Source organism: Malaclemys terrapin, chromosome 2 (assembly GCF_027887155.1).
Source record: "Malaclemys terrapin pileata isolate rMalTer1 chromosome 2, rMalTer1.hap1, whole genome shotgun sequence".
In the NCBI taxonomy this organism is placed as follows: domain Eukaryota; kingdom Metazoa; phylum Chordata; order Testudines; family Emydidae; genus Malaclemys; species Malaclemys terrapin.
The window spans coordinates 47858951-47870680 of record NC_071506.1 but is presented as its reverse complement, the minus strand read 5'-3'; the positions used below and the strand labels follow the sequence as shown (position 1 = coordinate 47870680).

Here is an 11730-nt window from a genome sequence, read left to right as displayed (position 1 = left end):
CATCCTCTTTGGAATCCCCTTCAGGTAGTTAGAGCTGGTTAGGAATTTTTCAATAAAATCAGTTTTGATGAGCTTCTCTCAGGAATAGTCTATCCTCAACCCTGAGAAACTATCTGGCCAGACACACACCAAGAAGAGCCAATGTCCCAGTGGTTAGGGCACTCACCTGGGATATTGGAGGCCGGGTATGAAGTTGTTCTGCCTGATTTGGATCAGGGACTTTTGAACCCAGGTCTGCCAAGCACATACCGTAATCACCAGACTATTAGCTATTCTCAGGGGTGGTGCTCTCATTTTTCATTACTCTTTGAAAGGTCTTGGGTTTGTCCGAATGTAGAATGGCAAAATTATTTCCCATCCAGTTCGAAATTTTGCCTGAGTCATGACTGCAGGAACTGATTGTCTGTGACTGACTGACAAAAAGATCAGCAGTCTTTTATAGCAGTAGCTACAAGGTGTAACAGTCCACATTTTTCAAAAACAGCCTTTAATTGTGAGTGTTCAACTTCAGATACTGAGGCCTTCCTTTTCAGAGGTGGTGAGCCACCTGCAGTTCCCATGGACTTCAGGTAGAGTTGGGGTTGCTCAGCACCTATGAAAGTCAGGCTATGATTATATGAAGTGCAGAGCACCCAAAATTAAAGGCCACTTTTGAAAAACATTGCTTTAGTTTTTTACTCCGTATATTCAGCTACCTTTACTGAACTGAAGGCTCCTACTTTCAACAGTTTCAAGGTGACATTGAGATCTGCAGGATCATTATCCCCTTTGTCTTTCTGGTGATTGCACTGACTTTTATTGATGATGGTTTTGCAGTGTTGTCTTCTGCCCTCTGGAGATCAAAACTGAATGCACTGAAACCATGAACTAGTTGAATTAAGCCCATGTTGGTTACAAAAGCAAGTCACTTAGAAATATAAAATGAGGAGAGAGGGCAAATAAGGGCAAATATTAACAACCTCAGCAATATTAATGCAGTAACAAGGTAAAGGATTATGATAGGAAACCAGAATAGAAAAAAGAGACACATGGAAAACAAAGATCAAACCAATAAAGAGGAAAACCCTGAGGAAGAGTAATAAAGAGAGGAGAAGGAGAAGTAGGAGTGAAGAGTAAGAGATGAGTGAGAGCTTGGAGGAAGCAAGAAATAAATAGGCCTAAGGGTGCAATCTGTGCTCTAATTACTTTGCTACACAAAATGTTATACCTCACAATCAAGGTCTGGAGACCAAGTACATCCTCTCCCTGGGATGAGGGAAGAGAATAGTTCTGCACTCTGATGCAAAGCCACACCGTGCCCTCTCTCTCCTCAGAAAGATTCTAGGTATGACCACAACTCAGTCCACCATCTACTCCTGTCTCTTTTCTTTGACCTCAACAGTGAGAACCTCTCCTTCTCCTGCTATGGGGGAAGGAGCCATGCTGATGATAAGGGACTTATTAGTGATTCCTCTGAGCAGAACCGGTTTAGGTGGAGGTTGAAAATTTTCACCTGGCTCTTCCATTTGCACAGATGGTTTAGGTGGGGCTGTGGGTTCTGTTGCTGGCTCAGGTTTCTTTTCCTCTGGCTCAGGTTTCTTTTCTTCAGTTTTTTCCTGTAGCGAAAAGTTAAACATTTCTTAGTGCTGCAGACAAAATCCAAGAACCCGTATTCTACACAGAGTGTGGAGTCATAAGTATGGGTATGAATATTGGAATGGAGACAGAATTTACTACTGCCACCTACTAGTGGATAAGTAGAACAGAACAGGATTATTATCAATTTGCATATTCCCTAAAGTAGGCCACACATTTAATGGCTTGCTACTTGCTCATGTATTATATATAGAAGTTGTTTGGATTTACTCAGTTTTGGCTAAATGTGTTAATCTTACATTTGTCTCCATGATTTGCAAAGCAGTAGGGAAAAGGTGGGTGTCTGAATAGCCAATAAGTTAAGCAGTTCTTTGCCATCAGCTGGATTCTGTTGCTTTCAAGGGGCATCATGGTTTTGTTAGGGGGGGAAATGGCTCAGTTCCCCACCCCCACCCCCTAAGGCCCATATAAAAGCAGTTCTTGCTCCCATTTCCCTTGACCTTTTTTCTCTCTGCTGCCTTTTTGCTTTTGCTCACTCTGTCATAGGCAGAACAGGAATCCAACAACGTTTGAGTCAAACTCTGAACCCATGATGTTTGAGATTAGGCACTATGGGTAACATCTTGCCCTGTTGAAGTAAGTAGGAATTTTGTTCTTTCAGTAGGGCCAGGATTTCATGCAATATGTTTGCTCAAACCTGGTAAATTCCTCTCTTGGGTTTTTCCCCTGCTTATCCCTTGAGCATTCTGAACAGTCTTTTGTATTTGTTGTGGGTTACCTGAACAGTTTGCTGTCTCTTCATCTTGAGCAGCATAGCTAGGCCTCCTTTTCCTGGCCCTCCAAACATTGCTTTGAATAGTTTGGGAGTTTCTGGTTTTGTTGCAAAGAGACTGGACAAGCCTTTTGTTTGCACTTGTGGCCCTTCAGCGGGCTTACCCTTCTCCTTGAGCAGCACTCTGTAGATAAGATGGAAGATAACACACCACAATGAGAACTGACAAGTCTAATGCTAAAATATTACTAAAACTCCAAATCAAAGCATGAAACCCTTGAAACTTTTTTTCAGGGTCATTTTTCATTCCAAACTTAGTGGAAAAGAAAAAGGGCAAGAAGGTACCATTCACCAGAGTATGGATCTATGGCAAACTGCTGCTGTTTGTAGTTTGAAATCTATTTCTTCCTCTGCAGGATGCAGGTAAAACAAATGCATGCTCCAAACAAGGTCACCTCAAAGGAGGATTGTATAGGGTAAGGTCAGAAACCGGCATAAAAGAGCATACTCCATTACTGCCACGGGATGTGCATGTGGGGCAAAATTCTCCTCTGGCTGCACTGCAGATGGGTCTTTGCACATTGAGCATTCCCTCTGCTAGTGGATTTTGCACTGAAATGAATAGAAGTGATAGTGCGCTGAAGTGACCTGCAGTGTGAATCACTGTTTGGTGCTTAGACTCAGAAAGTTGGCAGGTTGGTGTATCTCTCTGTCAGACTCGTTCAGTAAATCACTGTATAGAACCGAAAGCTTTCTAATGGCCAGCGCTGCCCATACAATGTGACATCTGGAAAACAACCCATGGACTTCCCATTCTGTGCTATGCCTGATTACCACCAACAAAGATAATGGAATCACATTTTTGTGGGTAGTTTTGGTGATGATGCGCATGGCAAACTAGGCTGGATCCCACTCTTCCAAAATTGTTTTGGTTTTGCAGGCACGAACAAGAGCACGAACTTACTTGTGACAGTAAACTATGCAGATATAGACTAGAAATACAGGACAGCAGGTACAAGCAGCATCAAGAAGCAGATTAGCATGCTTTTATTTCTGTTCAAGGATTACACAGCTTGTGGGCAAACCTCTCTGTGCAAAGCTTTACTGCATTTTTTACCCCAAAATGCAATATGACCTAAGCTGCTGTCACCACTTCCCAGTGTTGCATCTTGAAGTTCTGGGGATAGGGACTGAGGAGTGGGACAGTGGTGGCGCTGATGCACCATGGCAAGGTGAATGGGAATTCTCGTTTATCTGAATGTTGGAGGGAGTTTGTAGTGAATGCAACTGTAAATTGGTATCTTCACTGTAATCTGAAAAAATCACTAATATGCTTCTGTTTTCACTTGCAACGTTCAGGAAGCTGGGAGAAGCTTCGCCAGCTGTTTTAGTGTTTGACACCAACCTCAAGCCACAATCAAGCACACACAGTTAGTGGGTTAAGCATAGTATAAATATTAACCGTTTTACCAGTGCTACATTGTTTGACCTATTTTTTTAAGTCTTTTGGAGAGACTTGTTTTCCTGTATTTTGTTCATAGTTGGAGTTTTTAATTTGATTTGCTAAGTTGTATTGATTTAAAACAGAGGTTGACCATTATTTATAGTATATTCCAGCAGCGCTGAGAGTGGCCGAGTGACACATTAGCTGATCACAGGTCTAAACAAGACCAGGGCAAAGAGGGGATCTATAGAGATACAGCCAAAGTGGGGAGAAAAGGAAGTTGATACATACAAATCTGTGCACTGACCACACCCAGCTAAACTCTGTGTATACATAGACCTTGGACATGCTTCTGTTAGTCCTAATTTAAAACCTGCATGTGTATACCCTTAGGGCTCTTTGAAATCATAGAAAGGTAGGAAGGGACCTCGAGCTCCTATAGTCCATCAGCTTGTGGATACAGAAAAGTATGTGCCTACAGGCTCAATTGTATCCACACAACTGCACCGTTGAAAATGTAGTCCTAAGTTGAGCACTATCTTGCAGTATTCCTGCACAGGAAATGCAGGCCAAGGTGAGGAACTGGTTGGGCCTGTTTGCTTCTAAACACTTATGTGTTTGTCATCCCTTATGGAAAGGAGAGTTGGGACTTGGTTCATAACTTCTTTATCTTTACTACCCTTTCATGACTACTGCCATCCCTGCCATAACATCATGAAATTTACCAAAAGTTACCATGATAATTCCACAACAAGCACCAAGAACTAGTTTTTCTAAGAAACAAATGTAATTATCTATCAATCAAAATTCTTAATTCTGTATCTAAACCAATACTACGGGGGCCATACTTAGCCTTCTTCATCAGGAGCTTTTCCGAGTCTGGATAATGCACCAAGATTTCATTGAGAGTCTTCTTGTCTAGAATAAAGAGATTGGCAAATCCATGTGCCACCACGTTAGCGGTCCGCCGATTTCCTCCACTTGCCGCTAATAGGCTGCAATGGAAAAATACAAGAAAGAAGGGTTAGAACTTGCATATGTTATGAGTCTCTTTCCAGATGTTTGGTGTTTTCTTCATTTAATTCAGCAATCATTAAAAAGTTCACATTTACCCCACCGTTACCTGAGGTACTTCAATGCTTCTCTATACTTAACACTAAAACTATACTGAACATAATTTAATTTTTCTTTGATGATTCAGAAGGCACTTCAGGATCTTGCAGTGCCTCAAGGTCATCATTATCAACATCAATTATCACCGTAGATGTTGAAGGTGTAGGAGATTGGGCTGAATTTGTAATGACCCTATGACACACCCTGGAAAATGCTTTTTTGAATAAATCCCTGATATCCGCTTGCTTACTTGTCTTCTGCCTCGTTTGCATAAAAGTAGAGTGCAGAATGTGCAATTGCATAACCTCCTGGGCAGTATTCAAATCCCAGTTACTAGATTGAAGATTTGTATTGGGAGATATCAGAAATGCTAGTTAATAGAGCTTTCTGGTTGATAAAGTGCTGGATAACACAGCTGTTACTGTACTAGGAATGTGAGAAATCTTGCTGGATAGAAACATGCCTCTCAGATGAGCCTCACTTCAAGGCTGTCACTTATTTCTAAAAGTTCCCTACGTTCTACATAAATTTGGCATTCCCTCACTATTCTGGTTGAAAACTAGTGACATCAGAAATAAAGAAGCGTGGCACTGACATTATAGAAAAAAGTTATTTGCTCTAAATGAATGACTCCTGCAGCATTACTGCATGAATCACTGTTTTGTGACCCTGATTGTGAGTCTGTCACACATTGCATCCCACACCTGGACCCTGGCAAGTTGAGTGGTATATATATAGAAGGTCTCTGCCTGACAGCTTGTAAATTGTCTGTCTGAAGGTGAGGGGAGTTTGTTTTGAAAGTGATGAAAGAGATTAGCTTCACAAACAGCAGTCTGGCATGAGGAGTAGGGTACACAAGTAAAAGTTTAGACACCTGTACAAATACAAATCTGAACTGTTGATCTTGGATTCAACAGACTTCACTTCACTGTCCCATCCAGGGCAACGATCTAAGTAAGCGACACAATACAGCGTATTCCATGTCTTAATATGAATGCTGAAAATCTCCTATCATGAGTATGAAAGGGTACCATCTGCACTAGACTTTTGTACCTCCATTGATTGTCAATTAACCCAGTTACTTAAAATGTTTTATAAAGACTAAGTGAACATTCCCTACATGTTTGTCCAAGGCCACTACCATTTGTTTTGTTGTTTTAATCGTAGGCAAAGAACAAATGTTTGTAGCCTGGATCAAGCTCTGTTTACTCATGTGTGGGCAGTTCGAGACTTTGTTTGAAATCCTGGTCCTATTGAAGTCAATGTGAGTTTTGCCATTGACCTCAATGAGGCCAGGAGTTCATCCTTGGAGTATACAGCTAGGAAGGAGGAAAGCATGTGTGTTCATTGTTCTAGGCTAACAGTGAGACTGGATCAAGCTTGGCTGGCAGGGCATAGTCTTAACACACCAAATCTGTACATTTTAAAATCCTGACACTCAGAACTCTGATGCCTAACTGCATTAGGAACTCAAAATGCTCTGATTTTATTTTAAGCAAATAATGCCCTGATGATGGTATGTGTCCACTGCAATAAAACCCCTCTTCACTGAGTCTCAGAACCCGGGTCAATTGACTCAGGCTCACAGGGCGTGGGCTGCAGGGCTAAAAATTAGTGTTGATGTTTGGGCTCAGGCTAGGGCCCAGGCTCTGAGACCCACTCCCCCTCGTGGGAAAGGGAAAGGTTTAACAATAAGGAAAGGGGGTGTATAAGGAGATGGTGTCACAGATCTTAGTGATTGCCCCTTAGCCACCCACTAAGACTGCTGTGAGTGGAGTCCAAGTCTATGCTCTGCTTCCCTTGGGATGCCATAAGCTTCTGGAGCCTGAACGGAGCCATTGCCCCAATCTTGGGGCCACTATGCACACACTCAGAGTACAAACCTTCTACCTAGCACTCCCCTCTGAGTGGTGAAACTCTGTGTGGTGCTGACCCTTCAGACTCCCTGGTACTTTAACACACCACTCCCAGCATACCACCCAAGAGGTGTGAAGCTGCTGGTCACAGTTTAACTCTCTCAGGGGCAACATGGTATTTGTGGATGCTAAACACAAACTGGCTTTGCACCAACTGTAGCACCATTGCTCTTTACTTAACGAAGTACATAGTTTTCTAAATGATCTGTAATCTGTGGCCTTGTCTACACTACTGTGGTAAGTCGACCAACGTTGTGCTACTCCAGCTACATGAATAACATCACTGGAGTCGACGTAGCTGAGGTTTACTTACCACGGTGTCTACACTGCGCTGCATTGACAGGAGACACTCTCCCATCGACTTACCTTACTCTTCTCATTCCAATGGAATACTGGAGTCAACCGGAGAGCACTCTGCCGTGGATTTAGCGGGTCTTCACCATACCTGCTAAATCGACACCCCCTCCCACCCGCTGCATTGATCACAGCAGCATCAATCTCCGGTAAGTGTAGACATGGCCTTAGAAAGGAAAGACTGGAAGGGACCTCTAGAAATCATGGAGTCCAGCCCCTTGCACTGAGGCAGGACCAAGCAAACCTAAACCATTCCTGACAGGTGTTTGTCCAACCTGTTCTTAAAAACCTCCAATGATGGGGAGCCACAACCTCACTTGCAAGCCTATTCCAGATCTTAACTGCCCTTATAGTTGGAAAGTTTCTCCTAATATCTAACCTAAACCTCTCTTGCTGCAGATTAACCCCAGAATATTAGCCTTCCCCCTGTTTTTTTGCAACTGCATCACATTTTTGACTCACTGGATTTGTGATCCACTATAAACCCAGATCCTTTTCAGCAGTACTATCGCCTAGCCAGTTATTCCTCATTTTATAGTTGTGCATTTGATTTTTCCAGCGTAATGTGGTACTTTGCACTCGTCTTGTTGATTTGCCTCTCCCCCACCACTGGTTGACACGACCCTTAGATAACTGCTCTAAAAGTAGATTTTTAACCAGTTGTGCACCCCCCTTATAGTAATTTCAGCTAGATCACATTTCCTTAGTTTGCTTATGAGGATGTCGTGGGACAGTGTCAAAAGCCTTACTAAAATTAAGATATATCACATCTGCTGCTCTGTCCCAAGCCAGTATGCCAATGACCCTCAGTCAAAGATGTCAGTACACATCCTAAACACAATGTCCCACACTAGCTCACCCTTCTCTTGGGAATCCTTGGAAGACCAACATTTTTATGGCTGACCTGGAACAACGCTTCCTCAGCTCTCGTCCACTAACGCCCCTCCTCTACCTACGCTACATTGACGACATCTTCATCATCTGGACCCATGGGAAGGAGACTCTGGAAGAATTCCACCACGATTTCAACAGCTTCCACCCCACCATCAACCTCAGCCTGGACCAATCTACACAGGAGGTCCACTTCCTAGACACCATAGTACAAATAAGTAACCCCTCAGACAGAGACCAACACCTACAAGATCTTCACCAAGCATTCTCAAAACTACGATACCCACACAAGGAAATAAGGAAACAAATCAACAGAGCCAGATGTGTACCCAGAAGCCTCCTGCTACAAGACAAGCCCAAGAAAGAAACCAACAGAACTCCACTGGCCATCACCTACAGTCCTCAGCTTAAACCTCTTCAGTGCATCATCAGTGATCTACAACCCATCCTGGACAATGATCCCTCGCTTTCACAGACCTTGGGAGGCAGACCAGTCCTCGCCCACAGACAACTGCCAACCTTAAGCATATTCTCACCAGCAACCACACACCGCACCATAACAACTCTAACTCAGGAACCAATCCATGCAACAAACCTCGATGCCAACTCTGCCCACATATCTACACCAACAACACCATCACAGGACCTAACCAGATCAGCTACAACATCAGCAGTTCATTCACCTGCATGTCCACTAATGTTATATATGCCATCATGTGCCAGCAATGCCCCTCTGCTATGTACATTGGCCAAACTGAACAGTCACTACGTAAAACGATAAATGGACACAAGTCAGATATCAGGAATGGCAATATACAAAAACCTGTAGGAGAACACTTCAACCTCCCTGGCCACACAATAGCAGATGTAAAGGTAGCCATCTTACAGCAAAAAAACTTCAGGACCAGACTCCAGAGAGAAACTGCTGAGCTTCAGTTCATTTGCAAATTTGACACCATCAGATCAGGATTAAACAAAGACTGTGAATAGCTAGCCAACTACAGAAGCAGTTTCTCCTCCCTTGGTGTTCACACCTCAACTGCTAGCAGAGGACCTCACCCTCCCTGATTGAACTAACCTCGTTATCTCCAGACTGATTCTTGCCAGCATATTTATACCTGCCCCTGGAAATTTCCATTACATACATCTGACGAAGTGGGCATTCACCCATGAAAGCTTATGCTCCAATACATCTGTTAGTCTTAAAGGTGCCACAGGATTCTCTGTTGTGTTCCGTCAGACAGGCAGACTCCTCCCTCTCCTTGCCTTCCCTGTCCCTGTGGCAGCTTCCTTCATCGTAATGCAGTGTAAAATGGCTCTCTCCTCCAGTTCCCCCCAGGAGTCCCTTTACAGACTCCTGCTATGGTCATCTGCTTCTTCTATTCTGCCCTTTGGTAACTTTCCATTCCCAGACCTGCCTCCCTTCAGCCAGAGGAGGAAAGTTTCTTCTCCCAGCTAGAGCAAACCCATTGTCCCAAGGTGTTTTAGACAATTGTTGAGTACTGATCACCCACCATTGTATCCATCCTGGCAGAGATGTGACACAACTGTGCTAATTCATGGTGGAGTCACATACATACAGGCTTTCCGTTTCACAGTAATTTCATGGTACAATTTAAAAAAAAAAAATCCACTATTCAGAAGTGGTACAGACAGCACCCCAAATATCACAGATGGATAGGGAGGGTAATGACCTTTGAAAGAGCAAAGAAGCAGTAAAAAAAATCTTTGCTCCTTAGCTGAGTTGCGTGCAACAGCCCTCCTTCTCTATACCACAGAAAAATCATGAAAACATTTAAATAAACAAAAATGCCTCGCTTGTACATAGTGCTTGTGAGCAGTGGAGCTCAGTGCTTTCCATTAAATAAGAGGCAAAGTAACTAACGCTGCAACAGCTCATTGAGGAGACACAGTTTTAGTGCCAGTTTGAATCTCCCAGCTCTGCTAGCGGGAGAGAGGTTGCAGGAGGTAAGGTGACTTGTGTCAAAGTCACACAGTCAGCCAGTATCTGACTTCAAATTAGAATCTAGTACTTCCCGGTCTTTTCCTGTAAAGGAAAAATGCAGTGGTTCTGTATGAGGTCTCAGATAGATAAACATGTATTTACTAATTACAAATGGATATCAAATACATTTCCATGGCAGTTCTGAAATCACTGTCTGAGTTTTGGTATCGCTGTTCTGTGAACAGCACTGACTCGGCTGGAACCATCATTCTGACATTTCCCAAGCAGGGGGCTCTGTAATGATGCAAACTAGGGTTGAAGAGATCAGCTTGTCTATTCGCAAGCATGGGAAACCAGACCCTGATGTGCAGCGAGTTTTCTAAATAAGTATATATGGCTTGGTTAGACAGTCCTTGCTCAGACAAATTCAGCTTTGCTTAGGGATGGGAGCACAGAGGGCATGACGGGGCCCCTTTTAGCTAGTGGACCAAGAGTTATCGTAGTGTTGGGTTAACTGAGCTTTTTTAAATGATGCAACTTGCCTTACACTGCTTTAGATGCTCTAACTTCCAATGCTCCCTAATGGGGAACTTATCTTTTCTGCTTTACTTTCCTTACAAAGAAAATCTGCTCTTCCACAGTAATCACCCCAAAATGCTGTAATGTCATTAATGTGAGATGTTGTATTTTGGACACGTAGCAATTTTTATAAGGGTTTAGAAGCTTCAAATTGCCATCCTTGTGCCTCCCTGTTTCTCAATTTGCCTCTTATCATTGACCATCATACAGTGTTACCCTTCCTGGGCATAAGATATCAGATTGATCCTGAAACTGCTGTTGTGTTGCCCAGCAGCATAGTTGCACTCTAGCACAAGTGCACGTAGAGTGACAGAGGGGCCCAAGAAAGGTGGGAGGCCTAGTTCTCAACACTGAGCAGGAAGTCCACCAGCACCCTGCATGCTGAAACTGGTTGAAAAACAGAATTTCCATCCCATGAGATGTGCCGGGATTTGAGATAGTCTCATTTGTTGACCAAATTCAGATCTCGGAATGTGTGGTGCAATAAAATATTTCATTCTGACCATATCAAAACATTTTGTTAAGGTTGAAACGTTTGGGGTTTTATGTTATAAATAATATAAAAGCCAAAACAATAAAGGTGAAATGAAACGTTTTAGATATTTTTTTCATTGAAAATTTCAATTAAATTGATCTATTCCTGGAACACTTTTTGATTTTGTTAAAGCAGCATTTTCTGATGGAAAACTGGTCCACTGGACAGTTTTTCGACTAACTCTGTGTCCACCCACTCCCTTACTGACATGCACAGGATAAGAAATGGAGAGAGCATAGGCAGTAAATGGGTGTGTGAGCTGAAATAGCTTAATGCATGATCTTCCTTGTAACAATGAGGTCCTTAGCTATGCTCTCCCTTCTTGGGAGTAACTGGATGGCTGTGCAACAAGGCTCCTACTATTGCAGGATCATGTTTGCCTGGACTCCTTAATTTGCTTCTGCTATTGTTCTGTGCAGGATTTAGCCTGTAATGCTTAGACTGTCTTTAGATTAGATTACTTTTTATATTGCATCACAGTTTTCATTTACATTTAAATTTATTATTCCTAATTTCTATTTAAAAGCAGAGAAAGGGCTAGGATTTATTGGAATCATTTTGTCTAATTATTTCACCTACCCTACAAATATGTCTGCTTATTTCTAT

At 42.7% G+C, this 11730-nt stretch overlaps 1 protein-coding gene across 1 annotated transcript in view; it reads right to left on the bottom strand.

Moving 5' to 3' along the window:
• Positions 1-1349: 1349 nt before the first annotated feature.
• Positions 1350-11730, bottom strand: part of CNGB3 (cyclic nucleotide gated channel subunit beta 3) — a 118473-nt gene continuing 108092 nt past the window's right edge. Inside the window, exons 16-18 of the mRNA XM_054017097.1 lie at positions 4640-4786; positions 2354-2531; positions 1350-1595 (exon numbers count right to left, since the gene is read on the bottom strand). Coding sequence (XP_053873072.1) covers positions 1350-1595; positions 2354-2531; positions 4640-4786 — 571 coding nt within the window. The remainder of the gene's footprint in view (positions 1596-2353; positions 2532-4639; positions 4787-11730) is intronic.